Source organism: Dendrobates tinctorius, unplaced genomic scaffold (genome assembly GCF_039654945.1).
Source record: "Dendrobates tinctorius isolate UK_male_01 unplaced genomic scaffold, ASM3965494v1 ptg000039l, whole genome shotgun sequence".
NCBI classification, from domain to species: Eukaryota; Metazoa; Chordata; class Amphibia; order Anura; family Dendrobatidae; genus Dendrobates; species Dendrobates tinctorius.
The window spans coordinates 33,724,675-33,744,684 of NW_027361707.1; the positions used below are offsets into that span (position 1 = coordinate 33,724,675).

The 20,010-nt window shown below is 48.4% G+C and overlaps 1 protein-coding gene across 2 annotated transcripts in view; it reads right to left on the reverse strand.

Moving 5' to 3' along the window:
- Positions 1-12,955, reverse strand: part of TAPT1 (transmembrane anterior posterior transformation 1) — a 64,087-nt gene extending 51,132 nt beyond the window's left edge. The window contains exons 1-2 of one of the 2 annotated variants that reach the window (XM_073574626.1): positions 12,822-12,955; positions 5,187-5,317 (exon numbers count right to left, since the gene is read on the reverse strand). In XM_073574626.1, the coding sequence (XP_073430727.1) occupies positions 5,187-5,317; positions 12,822-12,861 (171 nt within the window). In that variant the 5' untranslated portion in view covers positions 12,862-12,955. Of the gene's footprint in view, positions 1-5,186; positions 5,318-12,344; positions 12,578-12,821 lie in introns of those variants that run through there. The other variant, XM_073574625.1, reaches the window with a different exon arrangement.
- Positions 12,956-20,010: the final 7,055 nt, after the last annotated feature.

Genomic DNA, 20,010 nt, shown 5'->3' on the forward strand with positions numbered 1-20,010 from the left:
TGTAAAGTGCTGCGGAATATGTTTGGCGCTATATAAAGATTTATTATAAATAAATATTATTTAAAGACAGCAAACAGAGGTCTTGAAAACAGAGGAATTTATGCAGAAAACATGTTGGAAAGTTCTCTAAAAACTTTTCAGAGTACAAAGAACAAGCTTTATTTGCCCTCACCAGAATACCCCTTTAATTCTTGGATTCTGATGGCTTTTCACACGTCTCAGAGATTGACATGTCCATCAAGAACTAGACGGACGTTGTATTGATTCTCGTACAGTCAGATCTTAGCCCGAAACTTGCAGGAGCGCACCTCATCATCTAATGTTGGCTCGGTGGCACGGGATTATAGTTTTATGGTGTTACACCTGGCACAAAAGCATCAGAGGAGAGGAACTAATGTTATATCCCAGGGAGGAAAAAGGCTTTCAGCTTGACATGTTTCACAGATGAACCGCCACTGACTGGGGTAACATCCTAGACAAGTACGCAAGCGTAGTATACAGCATATGGCGGCCTGTCCACAGAGTACACAGCTATATCCCGGGCTGAGGGACGGCTCAGATACACGAAGATCGTTATTTAGGCCAGATTCGTCTGTCTCCTGGGGCTGGTTCCTGCAGATACACATCCATGTGCGGCTCTGAGATAACGCTGCTGACTGAGGAGCGGACCCTTCTCTCTGGGCTGCCGGTGACGTCGTCATCGTCTGTGGTGACTGTCGGCTGCAGAAGGTCACTATTACACAGCACATTACAGAGGCATCAGGGATTGTACAAATACTCGGATTCTCATCTGGGGCAGATGGGATCACACAAGGTTTTCAGTTCTGCTCAGACAGACGTGAATGTAAAAAAAAAAAAAAAAAAAAAAAAAAAAAAAAAAAAATCGCAGGAGAATACTTTGTGCCTGACAGCCCTGACATTGTCCTGAGAATAAGAGACATTAGAGAACAAGAAACTGGCGACAACGGTGATGGACAAATGGCAAAAAAGAATTCTCCATATAGTACGAAAAGTAAAAGAACACAGTCTCCATCACTGAAATTAGTTATTTCCTCTCCAGTCTCACTGTCCCCTGGCATACAACATCCAGTCCCTCGCATGTACAACATTTAGCCCCTCCCTCCCCTTTGTACAACATCCGGCCCTTGCACCACTCTACCCCGACGTACAAAATCTGGCCCCCCACCACAGTGTACAACATCCAGTCCCATTGCCCCCTCCCCCCTCGCAGTGTACAACATCCATTCCCATTGGTCCCCCCTCCCTGCGGTGTACAACATCCGTTCCCATTGGTCCCCCCGCGGTGCACAACATCCGTTCCCATTGCCCCCCCTCGCAGTGTACAACATCCGTTCCCATTGCCCCCCCTCGCAGTGTACAACATCCGCTCCTATTGCCCCCCCTCGCAGTGTACAACATCCGTTCCCATTGCCCCTCCTCGCGGTGTACAACATCCATTCCCATTATCCCCCTCGCGGTGTGCAACATCCATTCCCATTGCCTCCCCCGTGGTGTACAACATCCGTTCCCATTGCCCCCCCCCTTGCGGTGTGCAACATCCGTTCCCATTGCCCCCCCTCGCGGTGTACAATATCCGTGCCCATTGCGCCCCCATCCCGCAAAGTACAATATCCGTGCCTATTGCGCCCCCATCCTGCGAAGTACAACATCCAGTCCCATTGCCCCTCCACAGTGTACAATATCCGTTCCCATTGCCCTCCCCCCCCTCGCGGTGTACAACATCCGGTCCCATTGCCCCTCCACAGTGTACAATATCCATTCCCATTGCCCCCCCTCGCGGTGTGCAACATCCATTCCCATTGCCCCCCCTCATGGTGTACAACATCCGTTCCCATTGCCCCCCCCTCGCGGTGTGCAACATCCGTTCCCATTGCCCCCCCTCGCGGTGTACAATATCCGTGCCCATTGCGCCCCCATCCCGCAAAGTACAATATCCGTGCCTATTGCGCCCCCATCCTGCGAAGTACAACATCCAGTCCCATTGCCCCTCCACAGTGTACAATATCCGTTCCCATTGCCCTCCCCCCCCTCGCGGTGTACAACATCCGGTCCCATTGCCCCTCCACAGTGTACAATATCCATTCCCATTGCCCCCCCTCGCGGTGTACAACATCAGGTTCCATTGCCCCACCCCATCGCGGTGTACAACATCAGGGTTCCTTTGCGCCCCCCCACGGTGTACAACATCGGGTCCCATTGCCTCGCCGGTGCACAACATCCGGCTCCATCACATCCAGATGCACAACATCCTGTCCCATCCCCCTCTGGTGTATAACATATGGCTTCATTGCCCCCCAGTGTATAACATCCAGCCCCCCACCATGCCATCTGCCTTTACTACCATGTGACAAAACGGCCAATGGTGCAGAGCTCACTGAGTGCGGTCCAGTAATAGGAGCCACCGGTGTAACAAGTCAGGTCCTGACAACAATTCCGCTTAAAATATTCCCCCATCACCCGTGAGTGAATTATTTAGAAGCGGAAGGTACCGCAGCAATGCAGCCACAGAGTGGAGACCATGTAACATTACAGAGCGGGGTCATTGAGTGCTGAAGAGCAGAGGACAGAAAAGTCACCAACGCTTGGCTGACTCCATAATTGCAGAGTCCAGACCTCCTCTGGTATTAATATCAGCACATACTCAGTGCCCCCGCTGGGAGCCTCATGGCTGAGCAGCTGCATGCAGCCTTACATCACCAAGCACAATGCTGAGACTCGGATGGAGTGGTGTAAAGCCGCCACCACTGGACTCTGGAGCAGTGGAAACGTGTTCTGTAAAATTACAAATCATGCAGTCGTGTTCTGTAAAATTGCAGATCATGTGAATGCAGTCTTGTGAATACTCACATCGTGCGCACTGCACACTGTGAAGATTCTCGGGTGTCAGCAGAGGGATGTCATGTGACTGCAAGTATACAATATGCATACTCCCAGGCACATTCCAACTAGACAAGTGAGGTCACGAGCATCCAGTTGGAATGTGGCCGGGAGGACGTACATCGTATATTTGCGTTCAAATGACCGCCTGCTCCCGGCAAACCCTCAAAGAGCACAGTGCACATGATGTGAGGATTCACAAGTCTGTAGTCACATGAGTGACTGCAGAATTGCAGTTTAAGACCAGCCAACCCCTTCAAAGCTTCAGAATATAGAAACATTTTGGACAATAGTAGCTTTCAGCTTTGTGAGAAGAGTTTGGAGAAGGCCTTTTTCCGTTCCTCATGACTGTGCCCAACGCAAGTTCCATAAACACATGGTTGGGCGAGTTTGGTGGGAAGAACCTGACCTGCGGCACAAAGCTTGGATCTCAGCCCCATCAAACACTTTTGAGATCACAACTAAGCCAGATTGTGAGCCTGACCTCTCCTCCATCATCAGTGTCTGGCCTCACAAAGACTGGATGAATGGGTGAAAATTCCCACAGACTCTTCAAAAATCCTGTCGAGTACCTTCCCAGAAGAGTGGAAGCTCTTATACCTGGTAAGGCGGACCTAACCCCACATTAGTGCCTATGGATTTAGAATAAGATGCCATTTAGGCTCCTCCTAGTGTAATGTGGAGGGGGGGGGGGGGGGATAAACTTTTCTCCATATAAGTGTATATTAGAGGTAGCCTAGAGTTAAAAAAAAAAGTTGCACAAAGTTTCATTCTGAAATCAATATTAATTTTGAAACACCCTGATATGGAGTTTACAACCTGCTCCTAGTTTCAGACTTTTCTCATGCGGATCTGCCCCCTAATACATGCAGGATGTGAAGACCAGGTCCTGAATGCTACTGTCTACCCTAGCTCTCATGTCTCAGCACAGCTTCATTCCTGCACCGACTTCCCCTGTAGCCTAGAAATTGAGCTCTGCTTCCATGGGTGGATAGACACCGAAGCTGAAAAGTACATGGTTACTTCTCCACTCCCCTATGGTCGTCTGCCATGAGTTCTCTTACTGGACATGGTGTGTGATTCACCTTCCCCTGTGCTCTGATACGGGACAGCCTTTTTAGGCTACTCCCCACCTACACTCGCATACAGTACTGCGTGTGCGATCTGTCCTTTCTGATGATGTAAATTTGCATACACACTACAAGTCAACCATTGAATGTGTAGAAAGACTGTGCAGATAGAATTCAATATGCCCGATACGTTGCCTCTGAAGGGAAACAAGTCATTGCTAATTGTGGTTGGCAGTAGTTTATACCCCTTTCCAGCTGGGACGATAATGTGAGTGTGGGCAGAAGAAAACCAAATAAGGCTTTATTTAGGAACCTTCTCCACATTGTGATCTACCACGTACAGTCGTACACCCCCATGTGTTATCCAGGTTAGAAGCAGCACCATAGCCAGCTATGGATAGGAGCTGCACTGCTTCTGCACCATACACATAGTAGGGGAAGTTTATTGCAGACCATTTAGACAATTGCTTATTTCTGATTTAGGTCCCTTTCACACATCTATAAAATTTTGGATCAGGCAGGACTCTGAAGGCCCAATCTGACTACTGGCCCTCCTGACCTAAGCCAACTGGTTGGGAGACTCGGTGGCCCAGCCAGGTCCTCATATCTGAACAATAGTAGCCTTTGTATTCCCTAAAATACAACGGCTCCAAATGACTGGAATTTGAGATCTTTAAATGAGAAATTGTTACAGAAAGTATATAGGAAAGTTGTACAAGACGAAGGTGGGGCCTGTTGGCATTTCAACATGCCTGATCCTTGCTTTATTCCCTTTCCTCATTAAAAGGAACTCACCCAAGGAAATTACCCCCAACAAACCCAATTCTGATACGTACTGGGCCTCCACTGGTTTCTACTTTCTCTTCCTGCCATGACGCTGGAATTGCCGGCTCAGCCAGTGACTTAGGTAGGTCACCGCTGCTGACAGTGACTAGCTGAGCGAGTAGTTGGCGATTATTGGAGTTTCGAGACATGACTAGAATGAGACTGGGTAAGTATCAGTACTAGGGCGGGGGGAGTGATCAATGACGGTTTTAAGTTATAATATTCATTTCCTTTCAGATCATTAAAAAAAAAAAAAAACAGCAAAAAAAAAAAAAAAAAATCCACTGGACAACCCCTTTAATTATGGAGAATGATAGATAGAAGGCCAGAAGTCAGCCTCCATTGATCACACACAGTGAGAGACTGTTCTCTGATATTCTCATTCATACTAACCTTCTCCAGCTCTCGGGGGATCCGTAGGCAGGTATATACCCGCTCTCGCCTCTCCCTGTATTTTGCCTCATTATGTTCCAGGAAATATCCCCGGGTGAGCTCAGCACTGATGAACCTAAATAATGACAAATCTGAAAAACAAGAAAGTGTATGGAAAGTCAGTTTACAAGTTTGACACAAAAAGAAAATGTCTATCTTGGATTTTTTTTCTTACAATGTACCTAAGAACAGGCAGGTAATAGCCAACTTCCTGCATGTTGTGTCCGGCACCAATCTGTCAGCACAGAGAGGTCACTGGTCGCGCCTGTAGCTTCCACTGACGTCACGTCGATAGAGCAGTGGCCTTTTTTCTGCCCTGTTGACGGGTGGTGACTGCTGGCGTTATGCTGAATAGCAGCTGGCGCCTCGATGCCTAACTGCGGTAAGTCAGCTGTCCATCAGCATGACGACAGCAGTCTCGCCCTGTTGACAGAGCAGCCTGGAAAAAGAAGAGATGCTCTATTAACACGGAGCAGCTGATCTGCTGGCAGGAGCAGTCAACAGAGCAGCCCGGAAAAAGAAGAGATCCTCTGTTGACAAGGAGCAGCTGATCTGCTGGCAGGAGCAGTCAACAGTGCAGCCCGGAAAAAGAAGAGATCCTCTGTTGACAAGGAGCAGCTGATCTGCTGGCAGGAGCAGTCAACAGAGCAGCCGGGAAAAAGAAGAGATCCTCTGTTGACAAGGAGCAGCTGACCTGCTGGCAGGAGTGGTCGGTGAACACTCCAAGTCTGCGCCCGGAACAACTGCCTGTTCATTTTTAGGCCCATAGTTAAAGAATTAAAAATCCTGGACAACCTCTTAAAGTCTTTAATTTATTCTAAAGGCTCCTAACCTAGAAATCTTCTGACCAGTTTTCTGAAGGGCAAGGATTAATAGCCCTGGTCTACAACTGCAAACAGAGGAATTGGGGGAGGCTCCTGCTGCAGAAAGTGGTTTTACAGCCGGATACAGGATGTGAGACGGAGGAGGGGAGCATTGGGAAGATCTATAATTATGTATTTCAATAGGATCAATGGAGGGAAGCGTATTAAAGAGAGATTACACAGATTTTTTTTTTGGTATATTTAGTGTTTCTTTAGGAAGACCTGCGCCTGTTAACTCAGCAATGCGGGGGGGGGGGGTATGTGTGTGTAATGTAGAGCTCTCTCCTGTCTTTTTCCGCTCCATTATCGTTGTTTTGCAGCACGACCAGACCAGTACGCATTATAAAGCATTACTATCACGTTCCTGGCAAATACTGTAAAGAGTTCAATGTCACCTCTCCCAGCTCATTCATTAAACTGCTCACAAGTTGCGTCGTGTAATAATACGGCAGGATCCTTTCCAACAGGACATGAATCACGGCGCGCTGGAGAGTGTTAGAAATGTCAAAGTCAAGACTCTGAAGTCGTCAACGGAAATAATGCAACGGTGTCCGCAGAGATGAAGTGATGGTGACAATTTGATTGCATCACCCCTCCATGGTGCAAACTAAAGAACTGTGTCATAAAAATCAGGCCCATCCTTGGGAGACTGATATATTAGGGAACTGCACTGTAAGCGATTCTCTGATCATACATCTATGAGGACCATTCTGTGGAGCTCCAAAATGGAATATTCATTTTAAAGGGGTTCTCCACTTATAACAAAGGGGGAACGACTGCAAGGAACAAAGCCAGACAGTACTCACCCTCCCGCAGCGGTGATGTCAGGACTAAAGTGCACACCACCGTCACTCGGCAGAGAGACTGAGCCCAAAGATTGGCTGCAGCGGTGATGTGAGCTATAGTAATGACGTCACCACTGCAATCAAAACACAGAGAGCGGAGCAGCGGCGGTGAGAGAGTACTATCTGAATGTCTGATCTTAACGCTCAGGGTTCACTTTGTTGTAAGACACACAAGACGCAGAGCCGGCTGTCAAAGTGATGGGGGCGGATTAACAGCCGGACATCACTCCCAAAAAAGCGAGCGATGACTGTAGCTGTTCCGTGCACTAAAGGCCAACGGCTTTCGAGAGGAAAGGAGTTAATTTTTCTCCCAGTGGCCACACAGCATTGTAATGCTATTTACATGCAGATTAACCCCTTATCTACAGGTAAATCGTGTTTTAACGAGGCGACAAGTTTTCCTTTTAAGGCCAAGATCGATATTCTGCATCACGTGCAGTCAGAGAACGAATGGACAGTAGGTGCGGAGGATGAACATCAGAGCCATTCAGACTGGCGCTCTTCAGAACCCCATTCTTGGGATTCTTGGGGTTTCCAGCAGTCGGCCCCATAGGCTCATACGTTCTCCCTTGTCCTATCGATGTGGAACAAGTTATCGGCTCGGTACAAACCCTTTATTGTTCCATTTTAGAAGAAATCCCTTTTGATTTCTCGGATAACGCTGGGCAAGACCCGGCCACGTACGTAACTTAACATCTTGGTCTTTAGTACTTCTCACGTTACTATATGCCAGCAACAAGCACCCACAAGAAGGCCTTTTCTATGCCAGTCCACCTCTCCCGCAGGCGTGACGATGCTACGGCAACGCTTCTTGTAAAACAGTGGTGTGCGGCTATATCAGGGGGGTGACTGCACCAGCTCATGGTAACGGTTGCTACAAACAACTAGAAACAAGAGTAAAAGCAGCTGTTACTCCATATCAGACGGAAATATAAAGGGTAACAACGCCAAGCACTGGACACCGCTCCTGTGCCCCGACACAAACCTTCACCCACCATATGTAGGGCACAGCTCCGCTTCTATACTTATGAGAGAACCTGTGTGACGCTGCTCGGACTTCTGCTGCCTTACTGCTAGCTCTCAGGAAGACAACACTTCAGAGAGGTTTTCTGGGCTGAACAAAAAAGTCTGCAGAACCCTGGCGGTGTGGTCACGATATGGCAGCCTGTGATCACGGAAACCCCTTTAAGACGTAACCTCGCTAACCAGTCCCTTACCGGCTCCTTGTCAGTACAGAGCATCCAACGCTGTGTTGTAGGAAATATAGTGTGTAGAGCGGGACTGTGTAGCTTGCGATTGTATGAGGCCATTAGAGATGTCTCAGTGGGTTGCAATCGTAGCCAGCAGAATTCTGAAGGCAGCTCTGGATGTTATTGGTACATACGACACGATTTTAAGTGACGCAAGTGAAGAAATGTTACTTACAGCTAATTAAGGAACATGTATGAGGCAGACCAATAAAGTGAACCCCTTTTATCATGCAGCCGCTAGGGTGATCAGCTGATTGCAACAGGACCTTCACCCTGCGCCTCTGAAAACAGCAGAATTTGCAGGAGGAAGCCTGGGCCAGCCGGGCATTTACACCGCAGCAGCCTCAGGAGGTCAGGAGCCACTATAACAAAGCGGCCAAATGAAAGGAGAGGGGCCAGATCTATTATTATGGGATCCCTCTGCTTCCATTACTAGACCCGAGGCCACGGATCACTTATTCTGTTTGTCTCTTCCTATAACAGAATACCCCAACAGCTCCTTAAATGTCGCACTCAGCTCTGCTACACCTGTGAGCGCTCTGTTAGCTCCTCGAATGGCTGCCGTCTACCTGCTGAACTATGAGACTATCGATAAGGAATCATAAGATGTTACCTCCGCTCTATTTATAGTACTGTGCAAAAGTATTAGGCAGGAGTAAAAAAAAAAAAAAAAAAAATGCAGAAACGTAAGAATCATCTAAAAAATAGGAATGTTAAACCAGTGTTTTTTTCTTCATTTTACTGCAGGAGTGGTGCTTCTAAAGCAAAGTCCCTGACCCTACTGTAATACTCACCAGCCGCCATCTTCCCCTTATATCGCCGCCGCTCCCGACGGTCTCAGGCAGTTTGTAACCTGCAGGATCGCTCCAGTGTTTCATGGAGAACGCCGGAGATCACAACTCAGTACAAGTCTGTGAGATCCTCATTGTGGCCCTCAGACTTACTGAGAGCTTGTTACATGACATCTCACCTCCGGCCACTCAGAAGCTGCGCTCACAAGAGGACATCATGGGCAAGAAGGGGGATCTGATAAAGGTGAAGGTGGCGGCAGCTGAGTATAAAGGCCCCGTCACACTAAGATATCGCTAGCAATATCGCTATAACTAGTGACGTTATAGCGATATTGCTAGCGATATCGCTGTGTGTGATACTTACCTTCGACCGGCTCCCCCGCTGGTTATCGCTGATCGCGCGAGAACCGGCTGGACTGTTTCTCGTCGTCAGCTTCCTGCGGCGCTTCCTGCTGTTACGACGAGCGACGCGTGGAGCCGGGCGGGAGGATGCAGGATCGTCTGGTGTGACAGGTAAGTAGCGACCCCCGTCCCCAGCGATGTTGCTGGTGAGACCTGCCTGTGTGGCAGCTCACTAGCGACCACTTAGCAATTCACCAGCGATCCTGACCGCGTCACATCGCTGGCCGGGATGACTGGTACATCGCTAAGTGTGACAGTACCTTAAGACCGGGGACAGGAACCTTAGATTAGAAGCTCCACTCCAGCACTGGAAAAAATAACCATAGCTAGCTTATTTGTATCAATTAGCAGACCCCGCACCTCACCTGAGGACACATATGGCGACAGCTGGCGGCTCCGCTCCACATCCAGCGCTGTGATCTCAGGGTCAGACACCTGCCCAGGCACCGTGCCCATGTAGAACTCTTACACAATGCATAAACCAATATTCAAAGACGGAAGGGGGTTATAACACGGAGGACCGTGAAACCAAGTATAAACACTATAGAGAAGAGGTCCTCCGAAGATATTGTATAAAATATTCAAAATTTATTAAATGCAAAAAATGACAAAATATAAAAAGAAACAGCAAACCATACAGAAAGTGGAAAATAGCATGATATGGGGAAACCAGCAATGTCTGTGCTTTATCTATTTTCTTGTGTATGATCCTGCTGCAAGCTTCACCAAGCATGCTATTAGGCTTTGATATGTGAAATTTTACAATTAACTATTTAGTGCTACTATGTAACCTGTCTTTGCTTGCTGCACCAGCACTTTAAGCATTTTTTTTCATGTAATATTTTTCTTATATGCTCCCTCATGTGCTATATTTTATACCAGTCATTCAATAGTCATCAAAAATTTCTTTCACCCAGTGTCATGCTATTTTCCACTTTCTGTATGGTTTGCTGTTTCTTTTTATATTTTGTGTCATTTTTTGCATTGAATAAAATTTGAATATTTTATACAATATCTTTGGAGGACCTCTTACACAATGCACTCTGGGCCTGATCCAGAGAGGACATCGGTGCCATATAACACACGGAAACTGCTCCTTCAGGTAATGGTCAGCGGGTTCATGTGATGTATGGGGGGCACATCTGGGCATACTGAACCGTAACCAGGGAAAAGCGTCACAGGAGCCATCAGCAGCTGCTTATCTCTATGGCAAAATATGCATCCAGCGAGAGCCGGACGCTGACCCATATATACACACAGCACTCCCGTCTGCAGCGCTGGTCGGACACTGGTATATATATACACAGCACTCCCCTGTCTTCAGCGCTGGCCGGACACTGGTATATATATATATACACAGCACTCCCCTGTCTGCAGCGCTGGCCGGACACTGATATATATATACACAGCACTCCCCTGTCTGCAGGGCTGGCCGGACACTGATATATATATACACAGCACTCCCCTGTCTGCAGCGCTGGCCGGACACTGGTATATATATACACACAGCACTCCCCTGTCTGCAGGGCTGGCCGGACACTGGTATATATATATATATATATATATATATATATATATATATATATATACACAGCACTCCCCTGTCTGCAGGGCTGGCCGGACACTGGTATATATATACACAGCACTCCCCTGTCTGCAGCGCTGGCCGGACACTGGTATATATATATATATATATATATATATATACACACACACAGCACTCCCCTGTCTACAGCGCTGGCTGGACACTGGTATATATATATATATACACAGCACTCCCCTGTCTGCAGGGCTGGCCGGACACTGGTATATATATACACACAGCACTCCCCTGTCTGCAGCGCTGGCCGGACACTGGTATATATATATACACAGCACTCCCCCTGCAGCGCTGGCCGGACACTGGTATATATATACACACAGCACTCCCCTGTCTGCAGCGCTGGCCGGACACTGGTATATACAGTATATATACACACAGCACTCCCCTGTCTGCAGCGCTGGCCGGACACTGGTACATATATATATACACAGCACTCCCCTGTCTGCAGTGCTGGCCGGACACTGGTTATATATATATACACACAGCACTCCCCTGTCTGCAGTGCTGGCCGGACACTGGTATATATATATATATATATATATATATATATATACAGCACTCCCCTGTCTGCAGCGCTGGCCGGACACTGGTATATATATATATATATATATATATATATATATATATATATATACACACAGCACTCCCCTGTCTGCAGGGCTGGCCGGACACTGGTATATATATATATACACAGCACTCCCCTGTCTGCAGCGCTGGCCGGACACTGGTATATATATATATATATATACACACAGCACTCCCCTGTCTGCAGGGCTGGCCGGACACTGGTATATATATATATATATATATATATATATATATACACACACAGCACTCCCCTGTCTGCAGGGCTGGCCGGACACTGGTATATATATATATATATACACAGCACTCCCCTGTCTGCAGCGCTGGCCGGACACTGGTATATGTATATATATATATATATATATATATATATACACACACACAGCACTCCCCTGTCTGCAGGGCTGGCCGGACACTGGTATATATATATATATATACACAGCACTCCCCTGTCTGCAGCGCTGGCCGGACACTGGTATATATATATATATATATATATATATACACACACAGCACTCCCCTGTCTGCAGGGCTGGCCGGACACTGGTATATATATATATATATATATATATATATATATATATATATATATATATATATATATATATACACACAGCACTCCCCTGTCTGCAGCGCTGGCCGGACACTGGTATATATATATATACACACAGCACTCCCCTGTCTGCCGCTCAGGGAAGGGCCCTTGGGTAAACAATGGCCGGAGCAGGGTCACTGCATGGTTAACCCCCCACCCACCATACACCCCGGCCTGTCAGTCACCTGACAGGTGGCGCCTCTTCTCCTCCGCCCGCTGCATGTCGCTCCTCTCGTAGAAGCCCAGTGTCTCCGCGGGGCCCGCCGCCTTTTTCCCACCATCCTCCTCCTTGTCTTCTCCGCTGATAGCCGCCGCGTCCGCCATCCCCTACCGCGGCGGCCAGGATCCCCCGAAGTGAGTGTGTCTCACCAAACACAGCACGTCATCACCAGGCGCCGGCGCCAGGGAGAGCGATGACTGCGCTTACACCAGGGGGCGTGGTCTGGAGGCCGCCAGCGCCATGTTGGATGAGGGTGGAATGCCCTCTGTCCTCTTTGCTGTTGCTCAGGTTCCTGCTCTCCCTGAGGTGGCATTGCTGCTGGGGGTTATTGCTGCACAGCCCTGGTGGGTTGGTGAAGAAGTCCCTTCTTATGGAGACACATGTCCTAACACTCTAAAAAGAAAGAGGGACAAACTATACAACTACCAGCCATACTCCTTACCTATTTGCACCCTGGCAGGAGGAGGTGTCAGAGGCAGCATGGCCGTAGTGATGGGCAGTCTGGCTCTCTGTGGTGACTGGGATCACTTGGATCCACTCACTAAGAAATGCTGGCCCTTTGGAATCCTTATTATATGTGTTCCCACCAGGTGAAGCCACTTGTAAAGGAACCTGTGAGGTCAGAGAGCACAGGAGGGACAGGCTGCAGCGTGTGTAGTGTGGACACCTCGATCACCCTGTCAGTCTCACCTGGTCACATTCCTGGCGCAGTAGACCTCACAGGCCCTCACACGCATTATTGAGTTCCCTCCTCTCCAAGGCGGTGGGGGGTCCCGAACAACCACGGCCTTCATTTTTAGGGTCTGTTTGAACTTCACACCCCACTCTGTTTTTCTGCCGTCCTTGCGGAGAGCAGGTGTGGCCTCTCAGGCTCATTGCGCCTGAAGGTTCTCACTTTTTGAAGATTTGTACTTTTTGTGTTTTTTTTCATCACGATTGTTTATTTTGCTCAATTTATGAATGAATAATGGAAAGTTTGTGGATATTTCATAGAAATAACTAGGGTTTTCTTACAAATAGGGTTTTGGCGGTAGTTGTGAAATTTGGGTACTTTTCGATTTATTACGTTTATGGTTATTAAATGTGTTTGGTCTTTTGCATCTGGTTTTGTGCACTTTCTTCACTACAAAAGTCACAGATTAAGTTTAGAGCCCAGAAATTGAGTTAATTAGATATTATATACTAGATCAGGGGTCCCCAACCTGTAGCTCGGGAGCCACATGTGGCTCGCGATCTCATTAATTGTGGCTCGCGGCTGTCTGCCAGCTTGGTGCATTAATTCCAGGTCTAGCAAACAAGTATGAAGAGAACATCTCAAAATGGTGAATTGTGTGAGTAGCCCTGCACAGAAGAGCAAATCTAGATGCACATAAACTGTCACGGGGTTTAGATATGATTTAGGTATGGTACGCTGGAGGATGGTACTACCTGTTAGAGGAGGTGCTCAAAGCTGGATGTGACAGTGTGTTGGGAGTCCTTGATGGGTGACTAATGAATGAGGGAAATGTGGGAACAACCACTGGATCTCAGTGTACTGCTTTGAAGTGATTTCTGAGGGAAAACCTTTGGTTATCATTATACCTGTAATGGGGGCTTTGGGGGGTGGGAGCTGAATGTGGCTCGTGACCATCTCTCTAAGCTGAATGTGGCTCTCAAAGTCAGAAAGGTTGGGGACCACTGCGATAGGACATCCAATTACACCTTGGAAAAATTCCTAGAAGATATATACAATATATTAACAGGAGAGCTTATACCGTAGGTGTTTTCTGGTAACGAGTTGGCAAGCTCGACACGTTTCCTATGTTTCCTGCCGCCTCGACTTTTGCAGTTTTTTTGGACGGCCGAAAGGAATGTGTTTTCATAGAATAACCCGATTCATTTAAAGAAATATCAGAAGCACTAAGATTTGTATCTGATGAATCAGGATCAGATGAAATAACACTCACTTGCGGTTTTAGTGTATTTATCCAACTGGCAAGACAACACAGTAATGTATGATGCTACGCTAACTATAGCCTATCTGGCCTTTGCTAACCAGGCCACGTGCTGCCATGCTCTGTCTATTGCAGCCTATCCTAAACGCTAGCATGTGCACAGACGGGGTTAACACTCACAGTAGTATTGGTATCTCAGTCCAATCCCAGGGCCCCTGCAGCTTTGCAAGATGGTGCACACGTCTTCCCGGAAGCTCTGTGCAACGTGGTCTTCTCCTTGTGTGCAGGTCCAGTGATGCTTGTAGAAATGGTGGATTCCCTCCCCTGGATTCCTTTCTTGTGTTTCTTCATGGCTCCTCACGGAAACACAGGAAAGCCACCTTGTTATCCCCAGAAGAATTTACCAAGTCTTTATTCACAGCTCCAGGCACGTCTCCTTCCTGCAGAAATCTCGGCTCTCTCCTCACACACAGAAAAGCAGCTCCTCTCCAGTGCTGGCAGAAGAAACCACACAGTCCCACTGCTCTAAACAAGGGGGGTGCTGTCTCTTAAAGTGGCAGCTTGTCTCTACGGTCCATAGCAATGCCTCCCTACTTAAAGATGGTTGTCCTCGACCATCACCGCATCAAGGTTGCAGTGGGATAGAGACACTTGCAATGCGGAGCAGCACATATAGGGGAGAAAACACAAGCAGAGAGACAGACAATGAACACTGTTCTATGTATCGGGCTGGTAAAACCCCTGCAGTAGACATCTGGGATCTCCGGATTTCTTGACTATCTTCCAGAGGAATACTTGCTTCAGGAGTTGTAGTAGGCTCTTGTCTGGACTCATCGTCACGTGGCGGCAGTGGTACATCCAGAAGATTACCATCTCTGCCCACCTGAGGGCCCCCCACAGTGTCAGGGCCGATCCACCATTCATCATTGATTTCACCAGCAGGCAAGACAGGTTCAGGAAGTGGAGCATGACCCTCAAGCGGCACTGGTACAGGACGGGCCTCGGACCGGCTTGGCCGCAGCATATTTCTGTGGAGCACTCTAGGGGCGGACGCCCCATTCTCAGCCTACACCTTGTAGACCGGGCTGTCAGTATACACTCGCTCTATTAATTTGTAAGGCTGTATTTCCCATCCCTCACTTAGCTTACGCCTGGGGCATGTCTCTCTGACTAATACTCGGTCCCCGAGCCGGAGCGGTGTCTCCTGAATCGGTTTACGGCCCATATGTTCTTTCTCCTGTAGCTGCTGACTCACCAACCGCCGTATTGTTTGCAATCGTTGCCGATGTTCTTTCACCCATGAAGAGACGGTTCGCTCCATCAGCTCTTCTGGCTGTTCTAACTTCAACTCAATGATCTCTTGTCCAGCTCTTCCAAACAGCAGCAGATGTGAGGTGTAACCCGTGGTGGAATGGACCCGATTGTTGTAGGTCCAGACCAACTCTGGCAGGTAGTCTGGCCAGCATGCCTTCTTGTCCTCTTCCAACGTCTTCAGCATTTGAAGGAAGGTTTGGTTGAAGCGTTCACATGCTCCGTTACTTTGAGGGTGGTAAGGGGGGTACGGGACCGCTCGATGCCATACAAACGATACAGTTCTTCCATCACCTTGCCTTGGAAACATGCACCTTTGTTATGAATGGGTCACCGAGGAGGAAAACTAAACAAGCTAAGTCACAGAAAACCAGAGAGGTTGGTAACTATGCAGATTGCAGACCCCTAATCTTAACCACACAACTAGCAGCAGCCATGGAGCGTTCCTACGATGAATCTAGACGCCTCGTCACAGCCGGAGGACTAAATAAGCCTAAAGCAAGAAAAGGGGAAAACTAACTGCTCCAGAGCAGACCCCAAAGGAATAGACAGCCCCCACACATATATTGACGGTGAAACAAGATGAAAACACAAACAAAGGCAGGAAAATAGGCTGAGCAAACGATGGGGCCCAAACTAACTAGAAAGGACAGGAAAGGAAAGACACTGTCTGCAATCTGCCCAAAAAACCCTACAAAAATAATGTCCAACACTTCTGATATCAAAATTAACCCTGAAGTCACTAGACTTCTCCCACTATATCAGCACTCTGAAATATTCTGAGACAGAGCAAAAAAGAGGCCAATCTAATAAGGGACAAAAAGCAAATTGGCAAATACAGATAAATAAGAGTGGAAATTCAGCACAGCCCCAGCCGGGGCTGGCTGACCACACAAAAAACTGAATAGACCAACAAAATCAAGTGTGAACATTAGCAGAACACTTAGCTTGAGATGACTGGAACAGAGCTGAAAACCAAGACCTGAAAAGCCAGAAGGAATCACCAGCACCAGAATAGGGCTCGGCTGTCTTAAATCCAGTATGAGATTCCAGAGATCCAATCGTTATCCTCATCATCAGTTGGCAGATCTCTACTAATTAAATCAACCTCACTACCTCCTGTTACCACCAGAGGGAGCCCAGAAGGAGAACTCACAACTGGTAGACCAGAAAATGCGTTCACAACACACCTTGGTCAGAGTGGATAAGCTATGGGCACTTCCAGACTTCCAGTGGTTCCTTAGTATGTATGGTCTGGATGGGTGCCCTTTGTTCAGTCTTTGTTTAGTACTCTTAACGAGGTCACATACCCGACATTGCCGGCAAACCTTTTCTACCACGGACTCCAACTGGGGGCAGTACACCTACCGCTGTAACCACTGGTAGGTCTTTGTGGACCCGAAGTGGGCTCCGAATTCATGGGCTTCTTTAGTAACTTCTTGGGCCATTCCTCCTGGGATGACCACCTGCCACCTTACTTCAGTGTCTTTCGGCTGTTGTCTCTTGCGATATAGCACTGATTCTCGCACCTCCAGCCTATCCCACTGGTGTAAGACACTCTTCATCTCAGCGTCCAGATTATGTTTGCCTGGCTTCCGCTTCTGCGCTACCCAGCATTTCATCTGTCTCAGCCCTTCGTCTTCATCTTGAACATATCACCATTTTTCATTGGTTCTCCCCAGAGATCGGGGTAGTTTGCAGGCCTCCCTACCTGACTGGACCGCAACCTCTGGGGTCCTGAACTTACAGAAGTCTGGGGTTTCTTCCTCTTCGAGTTGTTCATCGAGATCCCCCACTGGTGTTTCCACCGTCACTTGTGACAGGCCCTCGGCATTTGCATTTTCAGTGGCAGAGTGATAACGGATGGTAAAGTCAAACTTGGCCAGGCGAGCCACCCACCGTTGTTCCAAGGCCCCCAATTTAGCATTCTCAAGGTGGGCCAGGGGGTTATTGTCCGTTCGAACTTGAATCTTGATCCCTGCCAGGAATCCCGCAAACTTCTCTGTCATGGCCCACTCCAGGGCCAGGAGCTCTAACCGGAAAGAGCTGTAATTGTGGGGGTTTCTTTTGCTGTCTCACAGGGACCTGTTAGCATACCTGATGACTCTCTCATGTCATCCTGTATTTGGGAAAGAACTGCACCGAGTCCATGAAGGCTACATCTGTGTACAACAGGAACGGTTGATCGAAATCTGCGTAGGCCAAAATCGGGGCTGAAGTAAGTACTTGGCTTTCCCCAATGCTGTCAAGGATTCCTCAATGCGGGGTAACGGGTATGAGTCATGCACAGTGCAAGCATTGAGTTTCCTGTAATCTACACAGAACCAGATGTTACCATCCTTCTTCTTGACGAGCACCACCGGGGCCGCCCAGGGGCTCTGACTACTCTGCACTACTCCTGAATGCAGCATCTGCCCGAGTAATGTCTTTACCTTTTGATACATCTTGGGTGGGATTTCCCAGTATCGTTCTCGAATTAGACGAGCGTCCCCGGTTGGTATCTCGTGTGTTATCACTTCGGTACAGCCAAAATCTTCGGCGTGACGAGTGAATGCGGCCTGATTTTCCCACAGCATAGCTTCTATCGCCTGCACACGCTCAGGGCCTAGGGCCTTCACATCCACTTCCATTTGATCCAGAATGACCCGCCCATTCCACTCCGGGGATGGAGTCTCTTCGGGCCCTGCAGCAACTGCCAGAGTCCACCCCGTACCTTCTATCGGCGATAAAGACATGTGATGACTCATCACTTCGCCCTTGTGTAGGTACACATTGGCCAGATCTGTCCCTCGCGGCAAGGTCACCTCCCTGGGGCCCATGTTCAAAGCTCTTATGGAGACGTGTCCTCGCTGGACCACCGCTATCGTACGAGCTATCATGACTTCTTGGTCTGCTCCTCCACCTACCACAGGCTGAACAATCACCTTCAGCCCATCAAGGTTGCGATGAATCCCCACTGGAAGGTGTAATATACTTTCTTGCTTGGGAGGCAGGATTACAGGCTCTTTCCCTGGGGCCCTGTTGACCCCTACCATCTGATAAGACAGCACACTCTTTTGTGTCCCACAGATGCGGATCAATCGCTGAAGGGCTTCTTGAGTAGGCTGTGTGTGGCAGCCTTCTTACAATAACTGGGTCCCCGTTTGGTAAACACTATCTGAGTTCTCGTAGGATATTCATTCCCAGTACTACAGGCACATCTTCTATGATGGACTCAGGGACTAGCAGGATCCCTTTCTTTCCCATTTCTTGCCCACAGATTCAAATATTCATCCACATGACCCCTGTGACCGGGATTGGTTGTTGATTGGCAGCAAACAACCGAATCACTGTCTCCTTCTCTGACTTGGCCAGGGCCTGAAAATGCTGATTGAAATATGATTCTGGCATTGATGTCACTTGTGACCCAATATCTATCAAGCAATCCACTGGAACACCCTCAAATTCGGCACGCAGGATAGGACTCCCAGCAATCAAATGTTCATTATGATAAGGAGCGGCCTCTTTTCTTACCTCCCCCGCAGAGTGCCGCGTTACTGCGGGAGTTGGTAGTTTAACAGTGGCTTTGAACATAATTCCGGCAGTCTCTGGCAAGGTGCCCTTGTCCTCCACATTCCCAGCATTGGATGCATCCTCTCCGCCGAGGGGCACCCCGGGCCTGTCTTCATGCCTCCGATGCCTGACGGAAGGGAGCTTGCACCCACCGATCCCTTATGGGTCGGGCCGAAGAGTGGTTATATGAGTACGATGGGTTAGACTGTTATTCTCCCATTCTTTGCTCCATCCGGGTTAATTGGTCTTGCATACTGACAAGAGACCGCTGCAAGTCTTGCAGTACCTTGCAGTACCTGGACCAGCGCCTACTGATGATTTGGGTCCCCTCTGGTATTGGCACCCTGGAAACGCATCACCCCAGACGCGTAACTGTCTTCCTTGCTTCTGGACACTGCTTCTGCCAGGATTTGATGGAATGAAAGAGCCGGATCTACACAGACCCGTTCTTACAGTGCTTTCCTCAAGGATGTGTTGTGCAGTTCAAGAATGAATTGTTCCCGGAGTATCCGGTCTTTGGAGCCCATGCCACCGAGCCTATCCGTCTCTTTCATTTGCACTTCTGCCAAAACTTCTTGCAGTGCTGTCGCATACTGAGAGATCCCTTCCTCTTCCCGCTTCAGTCTAGAGAAATATTTGGCGCAAAGGTGTCCCGCGCTAGCAGTCTCGCCGTAGATCTCTTCCAAGAATTTCACTAACTCCTTCAGGGTACTACAAGTGAGTTCCAGCTGTAGACAGACGTTTTTACGGGCCTCTCCCTCCAAGGTAATCAACGCAATGTTCACTTCAAGGTCTGTGCTGATGTTATAACTCTTCAGAGTGCTTTGCAGCCGG